The sequence below is a fragment of the Chroicocephalus ridibundus genome, chromosome 1, assembly GCF_963924245.1.
Source record: "Chroicocephalus ridibundus chromosome 1, bChrRid1.1, whole genome shotgun sequence".
Taxonomy (NCBI): Eukaryota; Metazoa; Chordata; class Aves; order Charadriiformes; family Laridae; genus Chroicocephalus; species Chroicocephalus ridibundus.
Genome location: NC_086284.1, coordinates 27,271,449 through 27,286,807, shown reverse-complemented (window position 1 = coordinate 27,286,807; position 15,359 = coordinate 27,271,449). Strand labels below are relative to the sequence as shown.

Here is a 15,359-nt window from a genome sequence, read left to right as displayed (position 1 = left end):
TATTAGGATCTAGAAAACAAACAATTATAAAAACTCTATGCTGCCTCATGTCTTCCATCAGAGAAAAATTTCAACTGTTATCCAAGTGGAGTTTAGTAATTTCTTAGATGCCCTCGCTAGCCTGAGTGACAAGGCTCCTCTTCTTATTGAATGAGAATGTTTCACACCAGCCAAAATGGAATGATCAGGTAGGACACACACCTGTCTCATCCTGCTAAATATCTTCTGATTTCTTTCATCAGTAAGACTGAGTAGTAATCAGTGATTCATAAAACAAAGTAGGCAAATTCCATTAACAGCACAATAGATGGAACTCACTATGCTTTATCTATTCCTCTACAAAAAGACAGCAAGAATTTTTAAATTAAAGGTAGTACATGGTAACTTGCTTCAGCCCATGGATACCTTTACTGAGAGATAAAACGTGCTTAGCAATTCTTCTTCAAAACAGGGTTACAGACTTTTTCTTGCCTTCCATTAGGACCTTGCAATGGGAGGTTTGCTTCCTTCTTTGTAAATAATCTATATGATCCAGCACATCAGCTGGTATGCCATTTCAGTGTAGGAAAAAAGGATTAGAAGAAACTATCTGGATGAGAGAAAGAAAATTTTTGTTCTCTGACAGTGGCTGCTGCATCACAAGATCACTTTTGTGATGGGAAAAGGAATTCTTGGGAAATAATGGGGATTTTGTCTCTATTGATGGTTAGAAAGCTGTTCTAGGACCTTTATCTCTGAAAGCTTCTAGTTTCCATTCCAGTTTGTATAAATTTGTTGTCAACAGAATCCTTTGATTTAAACAGCTCTTGGCCCTTAAACTCTAAACATTTGTGGACTGTGCCAGTTTTCACTTGTTCAGATGAGTATATGTGGTGGTTGATAGCCTGAGTGAATTTGTAACAAGAAAGAGTATTTCAGTTTAAAAAAACCCCAGCAACTTTAAAATGCATTTAGTGCAGTAAGAATCCTTTTGCTGCCAGAAGTAACAAAAATAGCAGCAAAATGGAGTTGTGGTACACATCATTTGGATCACTGAGTTCCAGGACAAAGAGCTTCCACTGTATTTGTAAGAAGAACTCATAAGTGTCTCTCTCTCTTTTTTTTTTTTTTTTTTATTCTGGTCCATATGAACTGTTTTGAAGAATTGTGAATTTCTCTCTTGCTAGTGTGTGGTAACTATCTGGGTCTTATCTGCTTTCAGGGATCCACATTCTGTTGGCAACACTTGTCCTGTTCTCGAAGCAGCAACTAACCTACAACTCTCCAACTAACCTAGGTGGAGAGCGGAGTCTGCTCCTTCAAAGGCTGCCTGTGCTGGCTGTTGCTAGGCCAAGAGGAAACGGCATGCAGTTGTGCCAAGGGAGGTTTCGATTGGGCATTAGGAAAATTTCTTCACTGAAGGGGTTGTCAAGCATTGGAACAGGCTGCCCAGGGAAGTGATTGAGTCACCATCCCTGGAGATACTTAAAAGACGGGCAGACATGGTGCTTCGCGATAATAGTTTAGTGATGGGTTTTGTCAGTGTTAGGTTGATGGTTGGACTAGATCATCTGAAAGGTCTCTTCCAACCTAGGCAATTCTATGCTTCTGTGATTATAGTTGATGCGGCTGCTGGGGTGCTATTGCAGGTGACTGTTCCCTTTGCCCCTCCAAATCAGGCAGCAGGTGAGAAGAGATACTCAGCTCTTAGGCTATGTTGGTCAGTCAAACAAACATTTCCTGTGTCCATTGAGGAAATAAAAACCCTGTCTGTTAGACAAGCTGTCAGTGCGATAATGCCTCTCTAGGACATGCTTCTTGCAACACAGATGTTTTAATCTCTAGTGATTCCTTGGTTTTGAACAGGTTATGAACGCTCACGCTTCTATCACAAGTAATTCTCTATCTATCAGGGAGGAGGAGGAAACATCTACCATGAGCACATTACTATGCAATATGTGGTTTCTTGTTCCTTCTTCTGTATTAATAGCATTAGCTACTTAGGTCCAAGCATGACCCTGGACTTCACTAGTGAATCACTAGTTTAACATGTGACCTATGTCAATTCAGATATGCTCCTAGAATGACCGTGCTCTCATGGTACAAGGTTGATTTTTAAAAATTAATATGCAAAAATCTAACATAAAATCAAACTAAGCTTTCAGCAATGTGTTTGTATGCTGATTTTGGTAGTGGAGGTTCAAAGTTCTACTGCACTGTTAAATAGTGATTTTTCCTCATCTGTAGACTGAGATCCCCAAGTATTTTTCTAGAAGAAACGATAATTTTTCAGGGATGGAGCTGTAATACATAAAACTGGGTAAGGAGCACTGCTTGCCACTGTAAGGTTTGGATAAGAACACAGTTAAAATGTCTTATTTTATGCCAGGATCATACCCCTAGCTGACAAGCAATTACCTGCCATCAAATAGGTTAAATGCAAAATTTTGTCTGAATTGCAATAATTGAAGCTTTTATCTTCTGCAGAGAGAATTTGTTCTCATAGTCTTAACTCGTGGTATATAGTCCCCTTCTGAAGGTATACCTGTGTGTTTGGAGGGGTCACCTTTTCAACACAGATTTCCTTTGTTATTCTTAAACACTGTATGCCTCACAATTTCCCTCAGGCCCAAGCACTGGGGATTGAGCCAGGATCCTTAAAGACTGAGGCTCTGTAACCAATGGCTAAAACATTCAACTGCAAATTGACCAGTAGGGCTTTTAACGTGTTTAGCTTTACCTATTGACAGTATATCCCACAGTTGGTTTATAGGAGACAGGAGCACATTGTTTATCCTAGGCTGGGGATTAACTCGAAAAAGGGGAAACATTCTGAATGCTGGAAAAATCTTTTTCATGGCCACAGCAGGCCGAACAAGATGGTTTCTTGTCTCTTGCTCCTCCTCCAGACTGGCAGCTCCCCTTTACCCACACAAATATTCCCCAGACATGACTCAACAAAGCTGCAGTCGATGTAAATACAGAGAAAGGAAGTCAGTCGTGCTTACCGCTCTGTCATCCTTCGATGATAGTGCTATGTGAGGAATGTGCCTTAATTACAGCCAAAAACCTGCCTGACTTGCTGTTAATATAGGTGGTGCCAATCTACAGCAAGGGGGAAGTGCAAAGATGGAGTCTTCAGATGCATGTCTAAACCCGTTTTGAGGGGAGCAAGATCACATGCAATGGCCTTGTAGAGCTGCTGCAGCACTAGTAACTTTACGTAAAGCACTGCAGGGAAAATAGAGGGGCAAATGCTTTCCTAAAGTCGGGAAAGCAAAGGAGAAAGTTTAAACCTCAATTTTTACAGCATTTATTAGGAATACAAGTTTCTGCTGAGAAGGAGACACTTGACTGGAGGATTGGGTGGCTATTTGGTGGCTGGGACTGTTTAGTTTGAGGAAGAGGAGGCTGAGGGGAGACCTCATCGCTCTCTACAACTACTTGAAAGGCCATTGTAGAGAGGTTGGTGCTGGTCTCTTCTCACAGGTAATTAGCGATAGAACAAGAGGGAATGGGTTCAAGCTGCAGCAGGGTAGGTTTAGGCTGGGCATAAGGAAAAAATTCTTCACAGAAAGAGTGGTCAGACACTGGAATAGGCTGCCCAGGGAGGTGGTGGAGTCACCATCCCTGGATGTGTTTAAGAGTCGTTTAGATGTGGTGTTAAGGGATATGGTGTAAGGGAGAACTTTGTAGCGAGCGTGGGGTTGATGGTTGGACTCGATGATCCCAAGGGTCTTTTCCAACCTAAATGATTCTATGATTCTATGATTCTGTGATTCTATGATTGAGAGTCGTGTTTGAAGAGCTAATAGTTCTTCAGAGTCTCTAAGTTTAAAAACAGACTGAAAAACCTCAGGGTGCTGTCTAATTTCCTACAGGAGAGTTACGGCTTCACCATCAGTTAAGATCTGATATGATTGTTTATTTAGAGCCTCCATGTGCAAACAAGGTGAGAAATTGCAGCCTGAGGTAGCAGGGCCAAGTCTGCTCTGGAGTCTTGAGTGAGTGTGGGAGCACAGCTTGGCCTCTGAGGCTTTTGAAAATCTGTGGATAGCCAGTATCAGAGATGTCTGTGGAGTTTGTGTAGATCCTTTGGCAGAAGAGAGAGTGAATCTGCTCCAAAACACAAAGCTGCTCTAAAGAAGCTAGTAAATTTATGTAATGAATACAGAACTACCTTCTCCTTCGATGAGAGGGTGAGAGGGGAGACTGAGGGCATCTCACTACTGTCCTGATACTCATCTGACACAGAAGGCAAAAGATCAAGCAACCTTAAGCTGAAGAGCAAAACTGAGCCTTGGATCCCCAGTAACAACACTGCATCAGCTCTATACTCCACACGCGAGAAATGTTAGGAGTAAGCAAGCACAGCGGAAAACCCAGGCAGCAAGATGATCCCATTCAGTGTTAGAGGAATGCATATGAATTTGTACCAAGAACCAGATCCTTAAATAGCAGATGATACCTTACTTATGCCGCTAAACTCCTCCTGGAATTAGTCCTTCTCTTATTTTCCTCAGTGGGATCTAAATAAATGCTGTCCAGTTTCTTTTTCAATGGAAAATGTGGCCGGCTGATGAGTGAAGCTGCTTTAAGATGTATCAGCCCTGCAGACCTTTGGTGGGTTTTGTTTTACTCTTCAAGATTGATTTCTTATAGTAATTCCCTTTCTTTTTGCTAATTTCTGCTTTTCACTCTTAATTATAAATAACAGCTACAGAGAACCCCCAGTAATCTGCAGGCAGACTTCAGCTCTTTGCGTAGTTAGGCAACAGAAGAGATAAAACAGTAAACAATCTTTGAAAACTTACCTCAGCCAAATACGTAACCATACTCAAAGTAATATCAGCAAATGCTTCATGAAGGTAACGGCAAACCACATTTACCCAGGTAGCACAGTCCCTTGTATAGCTGTGTGTTTTATAAAGGGTCATGACATGTGCAAGATTTGATAGCTTGGGGTTCTTCTCCTCCAAACAAACCTAATTAAATATAAATGTCAAAACACATCAAGAACAAGGCAACTGCATTTACAGGGTTTGAGGATGTACTAAACAGTAAATAACTGATACCTGAGCAATCCTTTCGGCTATATCTTTACAAAACTGGTTTGGGCTGTCAAAATGCTGAATTAAATGGGGCAGGAGACACAAAACATTCAGTGGAAAGCCTAGAACAGGAAAATACAAAACAAAATGTGTATTTGGACAGCAAGAGCCACAGTGACCTTCAAGGTGGTGTTTCATGGGAGGTCATGGTTTTGATATTACATTAGCTGGAAACTCACAGACTGTCAAGTTGTTCATGCCGCTGACCATGCCACATTTGTCTTAAAGGGGCCTTAACTTGAAAATCCAGTATATAATTTAGGCAACAGTACTGTTGTAAAGCATGAGCCTATTTCTGCAAACACTACTGCACAAGCAGGTATTTACAGGATGAAATATTTCACAAAAGTATATATTTTATTCCTCTTAGAGAATATGTTTATCTTTTCCATTTAACAGGCTTATTGACAGTCTTAACTGCTGGCATTTTCATTACTGCATCTAAAACACAGCTAGAACAATACTCAATTAGTGACTATTGATAAATGAAAAACTGTTTTGGTTAGGCTGGCAGGCCTATACTGTTCAAGTTAATAATAGTAATGAATCAAAATTCTGATAGAACTGGTCAAATGAGACTACTCAAATGGTGTTTTGAAGCTAGAAGATGGATCCTGCGCCAACTGCCAGCCCCTGTCATTAGCTCAAGGGCTTCATCTGGAGCTGGGATTCAGCTCTTCTGTACCAACTCATAGCTCAAGGTAATCAATGAACTAATTGGGAGCTGTAACAAAAGCTGCTCCAGTTCAGGTGGGAACTCAGAGCTCAGAAGTTAAGAAATTGTATCTGGACACAATCTGCTTTTTGAAAACAAAGAACCTGATCTATGAAAATACCTTGCTAACCGTTAATTCCCTCTCGTTCACAATTAAACAAGTTGCCCAAGCTAAGAGCGTAATTTCCCTCGGCTTCCTCTATACTCAGAGAAAAGAAAAAGATGCCTGCAGACAGTACTGTCACAGCCCATGTGTGAATTGCTCAACCAAAGTCCGGAGCACAGGCACCACACAGGTGCTTAACAGATGGGCAGGTTGTTTGTGACATTCATGCCCTTACTCTGTGTCTAAGCTTGTTATGACTTAGTTGTGAAGCCTGCACAATTGTCTCAATATCTGCGTTTCTGACTGAAACAGGGGAGTTCCATATTTATATGTTCCAGATACTTATCTGGAACAATACTGAAACTCTCTTCAAAAAATATAATAAAGAAGAGGTCACAACCTCAACTAAATAATTGGAAATTTCAAAATATTACTTTATTTCTTTATAACCCAGGCCTCTCTCCTTACTCACTAATGTGCTATTGTAGTTTATCTAAAAAGTGTGCAAGAGTTTTTAATATTTGTATTTCTAGGAAAAATCCCATGAAGCACTAATGTAAAAATTGAATCATTTGCGATATTCTGAAAATAATTCAGTGGAAAACCAAGCCAAAATAGGTTCTAGAAATTTTCACTGTATCTCCTTACATATGTTTATTTTGTCAGCACTCAGAAACTTTATATGCTGCTAAGCATTAGAAATGAAATGTGAAATAATACATGACCACTTTCCTCCAAAACCTTATTGTGCAATAGATTAACTTTTCAGAACCATGTTATATTGCTATGAAATTTCCAAAAAGCCCACCCATCTCAAAGCAAAAAGACATTATGCTGTGTTAAAAGAGAAAGGAAAAGTGCCATTTTTGGTTTTGTGCAGCTAGCCTAATTCTGTCATCAAATCCCAAAGCAACAGAAACTGAAACAGAGGAAAGTATACTGGTTTTACCTATAGCTTGAGAGGAATCCACCATGGATATTCGAGACACTGGTGTCAACAAACTAAAAAGCTGTAGCGTGAGATCAGTGGTAGTAAGGGAGGTGAATCCTTTTAGGAGTAGCTGCTGAAGCCCTGAGAAGTCTGCCCACTTCAGCTGCCCTTGCAACTTCTCTAACTTCTCCCGGTTTTCAGCTTTATCTAGTGGCAAATGAGCCAGAAGTTTATTCAGTAACCGCAATGCCATTAGATACTCAAACTCAAAATCTGATTCCATCAAAGCCACCGCAACCCAGAAGATGGTGGCAAGTAGGTTGGTTGGATTGTTAATATGGGATGGGTCAGTGAGGCTGTCCTTTAGAGAAGATGAACTTCTGGTTTTAGAGGACAGGCCTTGTTGGGTGCACGCCTGAATTCTGTCTAGTGTGGCACTGCGTGGTGGGTCCGAGGACTTGTCCACATCTCCAAACTTCTTGGGTACAGAGAAGCTCCTCTGGTGCCTGCTTCGTTCCGCAGTGGCTGTGTTACTGCTTGCAGGATTCACGTTCAGCTGTCCTGTGCTCTTCCGGTTTGCAGTCAGTTTGGTGCTTGATGTTAAATCTGGCGAAGATGAACTGAACCCAAAATATATAACATACATTGCAATGTGTGAATGTACAAATGTACAGCTTGAACCTTGTACATATTGGATGCAAATTAAGTATTTATCAAACTGTAAATAAATATTTAAATAGGAAAAGTAAAAAGGCAGCCTATTGAAGCCTGTGGGTTTTTTTTGAGAAGTGCGCATAGACATGACTGAAGTGAAGTTCACATGGCACTGCACCAAACCAGAGCAGGGTAGCCTCCAGTCTACATAGGTAAGAACGACATGGGGACAGGAGATACAGAGCTGTGAAGTGACTTGTGGAACTGCCCATATAATGGGGCGGTGGTAGAACTGAAAACAATTTGGTCTTTCAAATGCCCTCATCAGCGGAGCAAACCCTGAACTTGGCACAGCTGGCAGGCAAAATGCACCATGGCTTACTGGCAAATGTGAGAACTGTGCGCAGAAAAAACAGCCTATCTTAAGCAGAACCACAAATACACCCCATTATCCTCAAGAAACCTGTCATGTGTCTGCCGGGCTTCTTGCTAGTACAGTCCTTGTTGTCATTGCACCCTGTATCCTAAGAGCTCTTCAAGACGGTTTACAGAAAGCAGAGGCATTTCAATTTCAGTGACTGACGCCTCCTCATGGACTATCATGTGATGATTTAGACAATCCCTATCAATTATCTGTATGGGTGAACATGCTGTGTTGATACATGCAAGGGAAGTTTGTTCTGGAGAACAGCTAATTCCTGACTCTCTGTTCCCACTCCTACCTCATAAACTATGAGTCCCTACTGTATATAATACCTGAAGAGGATCTTATGGATTCAATAGCATCAGGGTAAAAAATATTGCATCGCACTGCTTTCTGGAGCGTTTCTTATTTTCTGCTCCGTCTTGCTCTTTCCTGAAATGTGCACTGAAGAAAGATAAATAGCTCTTCGTTTAGAAAATAGCTGTATTTTCCCACCTCTAGTCTGTCACAAGGCAATACTTGTGTTCTGTCATAGCAGTATAACACATAGCACCCTGCCGACTAGCTTCAGAAATGATAGTCCTTGGATTTTTGTTCTGCATGTAAAGAATGATAACTTACGGACATTTTTCAAAAACGTTCCCTATTCTGTTGTTGTTATTAGTAGTCAGATAGACATTAATCTCCCTCAGCACTGTCAACAGCTGTGTTACGGAAGGAGCCTGCAATTTCCATCCATGTACAAAGGTCTACTTTAAGGCCAAGGGTTTCACAAACATGGTCTACGTGTTTGGCAAAATCCATGGGACAAAATTCTCTCGAGTTTTATTGAGGAGAACAGACCACGATCATTTACTTCTCGGGGAATACTTCATCTGAGAATGACAGGTTGTATGAAACCAATATTACAAAAAACTATGTTTCTTCCCAGATGTTTTCAAGTATATGGTACAAAGGTGCAAAAAATACAGTTTTTTTTAAAGGATGTTAAAGTAAGTTATAGCCAAGTGGCAGCAAGACAGAATTTACAATGCATTGTAAAGCTCCACTAGTTGCATCACCATTATTTCAGCTATTGCAAAATTTGGCTGAGATGGGCTCTTAGTCTAGTTCTCTGAAGGTTACAAATGAGCTCAGTCTTATCAAAATTATTTTATGCTGTCAGACTGCAGAACTGCACACTTAATATCATGAGACATTGAAAAAAAAAGATAGTCTCCTACCGTGATAACACTGTCAAAAGATCACTGTTCTTCAAACAATCAGACAGATTATCCACAGCAGCTTCCAAAGTAAGTAGTGCCTCCATTACATACCCCTATCAATGCATGAGGTTAACCATTTCAACAAAGACGTTCAAAATAGCAAAACAGTGAACATTTAAAAATCTTCAGTTCATAAAAGGAATAAGCACCTACTGAAAACCTGCAATTTCTCCTGAAAAAAGAACAACATTCACATCAATGCCACTGCCCTGAACATTAAAATGTCACTATAAATGTGTTTTATTTTCCGCCTCAGAATGATCTACGTAGGCATGCAAGAAGGGCACATATCTCATCAGAGGACTGGTAATGGCATACAGAACCTCTGACTTGCAGGTCATTGATTTAAATTCTGCACAAGCAGTTGTGACAGAATATTACTGTCATCTTGTGGCAGTTTCATTACTTAAGTAAAATACGGAGGTGATGCCAGGCTATTTCTTATTAAGAGCTAGTAGTTCTCTTAATTAAGTCTTGAATCTCACAATAAATAGTCTCTGATTGTAACATTTCAGTCTGTTTAGCTAAACCAAGTGAACATCATAGTTCACTAAGAGAGGACTGGATCAAATTAGGTCAGTGTAAGTTTTGTATTGTTATGGATGGTGTGGACTTCTTTATTCCAAAAGATGCTAATATTTGAGAAATGAGGTGGTGTCTACTTCACGTTGTCAGATTACATCAGCTGGTAGGATGATGGGTTCCTGAAGCACGAATTAATGATGCGAAAGGGGAAAAAAAGGCCATTACAAAGATTTCGAGTGACATTTACTAGATGTTTTCTAGTTGTTCTCTTTAGAGCTATGTAAGACTGTAACAGCCTGATGAAGGCTTTAATAAGGTACATTCAGTAAACTCAGAGGTATACATTAAGTCGACAGTACTAAGAAACATTATGTGCATATGCATACCTGAATCTCATCTCCATGCTCTCCAATAACTTCCACCAGTCTTGACAGGAGGTCAGACAATGCGTGTGCAGAAAGGGGCTGCTTTAGGGCCCTGAATATCTGGAAAGAGCGACCTGCGTAATGTCTTGAAGAGCTTGAAAGAGCTGTTTGTAAAGCAACTTCACTCAGATGCTGCTCCAAATGAAAACCTAAGCAAAAGAATAGTATATAAATTATATTTTTTTTAATGATAGGCTTTACTGTGGGTCATAAACAGGCTGAACCAGCTCTGTGGGGAGGTTATGCACTGTAGCGTATCCTGCAAGCCCTGTGAGAAATGGAGATGCAGAAATGTCTGTGTTTGGGAGAATTTCCCACTGTTTACATTTATTTCACACAGAATCTAAGAAAATAAACTGCAAAATCAAATTTCTGATTCTGCAAATGTTTGTCAGCAAAACCCTGAAATTCATCATCTGATTTAATATTTTTTACAATTCCTGGACAAACTTTCAAGCCATACGCTCTTCTTGCTGGCAGCAACACAGTAACTTCTGAACACTCCCAAACCTAAAGCAAGGTTGAATTAGGAGTCTTTCTGTTAGCTTCAGGAGGCTTTGGATAAGATCTTCAATATAAATACTGATGCTACATTCTGCTTTCATCTTGGAAGATATTTAATTAGGGACTGTGTTGGTTTTCAAAATACAATCAGCACACTTCCTAAGCTCTAAAAACATAACAAATTAAAACTAAATTTTCATTGCCAGGAGATATTTAACAAATTTAACACAGTTCAATCTAACATGATTTTTTAAAATAATTCCTTTAATATGTCATACATCCTTATTAAGACATATAATATGCTGTGCTTCTGCATAAGCAGGTCTACTAAGTCACAGGATAAACATTCAGTGTGACCTTGAAGGAATATTCTTTTAGTTATGAAAGGAAAAAATTTACTACCTGACTTGGAATCTTTAAAGACAGATACAACATGACGCAGAAAATTAGTAAGCTGTTCAGCACTCTTGGTGTTCTGATTTTTGGGTGTGATATCTTCATGGCACCAAAGTGGACCAAATGCCCTTAAAGAAATACATAACAAAGTGCAAAATTTCTTTGTGTTATTTGAAATAAATGTAATCAGTTAAAATGTATAAACTCTAAAGGCAATTAGGTATTTCCAGGGCCACAGCCTGGAAAACACGCAACTGAACAGAATTTTATAAGCAAAATACAAGTAAATAAATATTCCTACACAAAACTTCTCTTTTAAAATATAAATCATACCATTTAGAGAGCAGCATAAACAATTCCCTGCTTTTTAATTCAACATTGCACCTAGCATCTGCTGGCTGTAGTTGGTAGTTAATATCAGTTTCACTGCGGCCTTTCACTGTGCCCTGTACACTTCCTATCTAATATTACAAAAATAAAAACGTCTTCTACCATTAGTTCATTGTTGAACATAATACTATCAGTCCATTAAACATTTTATTCCTGTCGGACAAGACTTTTTTCTGTTGTTCTTGACACTGTAGTGCTTTTAAGTACCTACCTACTTCTGTAAGTATCAATAAAAGAGGAATGGGAGTCTGTAATTACTATAAAAGCTTGATCATTTTCCTTTGAGTCTTTTAAGTTGTTACAGGTAATTGTAGAGAAGACATGAAAGTATGTGTTTCAAGTACAAACGTATCCTCTGCCTATCTCCATTACCTGGTTGTCAGAAACTCAATTAATTTGTTTGCTTTCTCATCTGTTTCAGCAGCAGTGTCCATGTCCTCAACCTCTTGTGTAATCTGTGGGAGGTTTCCACTGCTACCTCCCAGACTGATACTGGAGGAGGTGGAGCTGGAGCTCAAGCCGGAGTCTGGCACTGGAGACGACTGGTATTCCCGCAGAAAGTCAAAGCCACCTGCCAGCCGAAAGGGAGGAGATAAAGATGGAATGCACTGTTGGGCCAGCGTTGCAGACGAAAGCATCTGCTAAGCAGCTCTTTTCAGAGTCAGCGTCAGAAGCCTTCTACTGGGAAACAGGGGGAAAACCTGCAGAACACAACAACCCTCAAACTCCGACGGGTGTGAAAATGGTCTGTTTCTAAATCAAAACCCATAGAAACTCCGTTTCTAAACATGCAGAATCCAATATTAAATGAAAAATACCAAAGTCAAGGTGTTTTTTACTGCACGAGGGCTACAGTACTTGAAAAATGAATGTTTTATGGCATTTTACAATCAGAACTATGTCTTTCTGTAAAGTGAATTTTGAAGTTGGCTAAGTGCACGCAATGTTCAGCTCTAGACTAGTCTGATGAGGGAAAAAAGCTCTGCAGGGTGAAATTTTGAGGACAATGATGTTGTCCTAATTTTACAATTGTAATGGAAACTGAGACACAAATGTTAAAGGCTTCTGTTCAACACCTTTAGTAACTGTAAACACTGTGCTACTCATACTAAATATTTTCAGCATTAAAGTTAAACATCCGAGTAAGAGTTTTGCTAGATCAAAAGCTTGCCACACAACTTCAGAGCTGGAATTACAAACTAGACTAAGTTTTCTTTAGGTTAGACTGCTAGTCATCTGAGGCTGTATCTACAACAGAAAAACTGCCCTTGCAAGAAGACTTGGAGCAGGAGGGGCCTCTCCACTGACAAAATCCATTTCAGGTCAGGATGCTCTTAATTTAGCTGCTTGACATTATGTGGAACGAACCTGAGCTGAAGTATTTTCCATTAGGATTCTTTGCTATAGCTACTCACCCACACTCTCACTCTTTATATTAGCTGATAAAAAAAGAATTCAAATACAAAGTTTTGATAACTTCCTGGACTTAAGAGGCCCAGACACAGGGTACCAATTATGATTTTTTGAGACAGGAATGAAAAGTTTTTCATTTTGGCAGAAAAGCTGTAATATAATTTTAATGTAACAATTTCATTCTGTATTTAATAATTCATGTATATGCACTGGCAAAGAGTTCTACACAGCTCAATATGGGAAATTCATGTGTGAGGTAATTCTTGTACAGACTTTATTCAGAACGAAATCTAAAAAGGCCAAATTAATTCATTGATCTGAAATACAAATCCCTTCTTCTCATTACTTTAAAATATTTTTTTGTATCTCATAAAAAATAATAATCATTGATCAAGTAATATTCTTTATAAAGCCAAACTGTTTATTATTTTTGGTTATATTCCTAAGGAACCACAGAAATGCCTCTCATTTGATTATCTCACCTTTTCATTTCTCACTGTATACAGTGAAGTTCCTCACCCTCTCCTAGACAACTAATCCTACCTCCACAACTCTACACTGGGATTCCTTCAAATCTCAACAGTATGCTTGCTTTTAGTATTACATGAAAATAGGAAATCTACCTATGTGCTGTCTACAAACTGTTCCCAACCAACCCCTTAAAAACAGGTAAATTGCCAAAAGTTAGCAGAACACCCATTTCAGCAGAGGTCTGAAGTAAGCCTCCTAATGCAGAAGCAGATTCCAGGGCAGAAATGAAGTGTATCTGCAATATAAAGGAGGATGTATATCATGTGAAATTTAACTTAATAATGGAAAATCTGAGCTGCATATTCTTGCTGCTCTTCCTGTGTTGGAATTATTTATTCATTTCTTTTGAAGGTTGAGAAGTAATTGCCCTCATTTAAAGCAGTCCTAGCTCCCTGAGAGGGAAGTTAGGAAGTTATTAGTCATATTAATGTTTAAAATACTACATTATATATTTTGTGTTACATCAGATAGCTTTCTCAATATCATGGAAAGTTATCTAATAATAATTTGGGTGCATCTCTAGGGTAGTTCACATGGAATTAATATTAATGGGAACTGTTCATACTTGCCACTTTACCATTTTAATTTATCAAAACTGTTATATTTTAGGAAAGTAACCCTGACATCCCACTTTCAAAAACCTCACAGTACAATGCAATGTTTTTTTCTTCTTTTGCTTTATTACCTGTATAAAGATATTCAGGTAAGTATGCTGGTTGTACTGTCAGTGTCTTGGTCTCATTCATCTCTCTGGTCTGCAGAAGCACTGATGCAATGGCTTGATAGTTGCTATTGCAAGATAATGCAATCAAAAGGTGAAGCAGTAACTTTTTGCTGTGTTCAAAGACCTCAGGGCGGTAATGGTCAAGACCTAAAAGAAAAGGTTACAGCAATCACTGAATATGAAGTAATAATAAACAAGTTCACATTCCAGAAATAGCAAAAATTCCAAGGCAGTTCATGGCAACAGTGCAAACAAACAAAAGATGCAGTATTTCCGGACACAGTTACTAGTTACAGTTACTTCAAATCATAGAATGGCTTAGGCTGATGTATGCGTATATTTAGTTTCCAGGCTGAGGTCCCATATAGGAGGTACAAAACAATGTGGTTGATGTATGTGTATATTTAGTTTCCAGACTGAGGTCCCATATAGGAGGTACCTCCAATGTACTGTGTGGCAACACAACTTTATGCATTCTGTCTCACTGCAGTGTTAATTTGACAGGGCTGGAAAACCTCTATAAAGACGAGAAATTCTTGGTGGTGGTTGTAATTACGTTGCACTAGCTAAGGGCTAGCACTGAAAGACTCTGATCTGGTTAGCATTACTACCGTTTGTAAGATTTTAACACAACCTGCAAAAATCACAAATTACAAATATAAAGGAAATAGATGTTTGTAAAATTAACTGCACTCTGTGGTACAATCTCTTTTCAATTCTCTTTCAGTATCTTCTAGGATATTTACAAATACTTTCTGAAAAATTCAATTGTTTTCTTCTTCAACTCCTCTCTTCTCAGGATATATTCCTCTTTAAAAAGTAGCTCTGTCTTTACTCTTAAGTGGCAGCAGCCAACAGGTCTTTCAAGTCAGGTGTTTTCTAATATACTCCAGTCACACTGGTTCTCGTCTGGCCTGCAAAAATTAAGCTGCTCATACTGCCACAGTCTGAGCAACGTATTTGTCTCCTACGGGCAAGTCTTTGGAAGTCCTGCGATTCTTGGTCTTACTCATCTGCCCATAGCCTCTTCCGAAAGAGCCACATCCAACCTGCCCACCTCTTTTTCAGCTTCTTCAGGTTTCTGCTCCTATTCTACTTTCTCCATTTCTTTCCACCTGCCAGGAGGTAATGCACCCATTCTACCCTTTTCTAACATACACTGGAAAGGACATAAAAAGTTCTTTTAGTTTAAAAGTAAATTCTATATTGGCAGCACTTGTGACTGAAATCCTGTTAAACCCTAGGGCTGTATGAAAGTATTGACAT

General features: G+C 39.2%; 1 protein-coding gene across 5 annotated transcripts in view; it reads right to left on the bottom strand.

The window, feature by feature from the left end:
- Positions 1–15,359, bottom strand: part of FRY (FRY microtubule binding protein) — a 250,230-nt gene that overhangs the window by 37,524 nt on the left and 197,347 nt on the right. For all 5 annotated transcript variants that reach the window (XM_063332373.1, XM_063332364.1, XM_063332338.1 and 2 more), the window contains 8 exons: positions 14,055–14,240; positions 11,798–11,996; positions 11,042–11,163; positions 10,097–10,284; positions 9,144–9,238; positions 6,861–7,462; positions 5,055–5,152; positions 4,794–4,964 (listed from right to left, as the gene is read on the bottom strand). In XM_063332373.1, the coding sequence (XP_063188443.1) occupies positions 4,794–4,964; positions 5,055–5,152; positions 6,861–7,462; positions 9,144–9,238; positions 10,097–10,284; positions 11,042–11,163; positions 11,798–11,996; positions 14,055–14,240 (1,661 nt within the window). The remainder of the gene's footprint in view (positions 1–4,793; positions 4,965–5,054; positions 5,153–6,860; positions 7,463–9,143; positions 9,239–10,096; positions 10,285–11,041; positions 11,164–11,797; positions 11,997–14,054; positions 14,241–15,359) is intronic.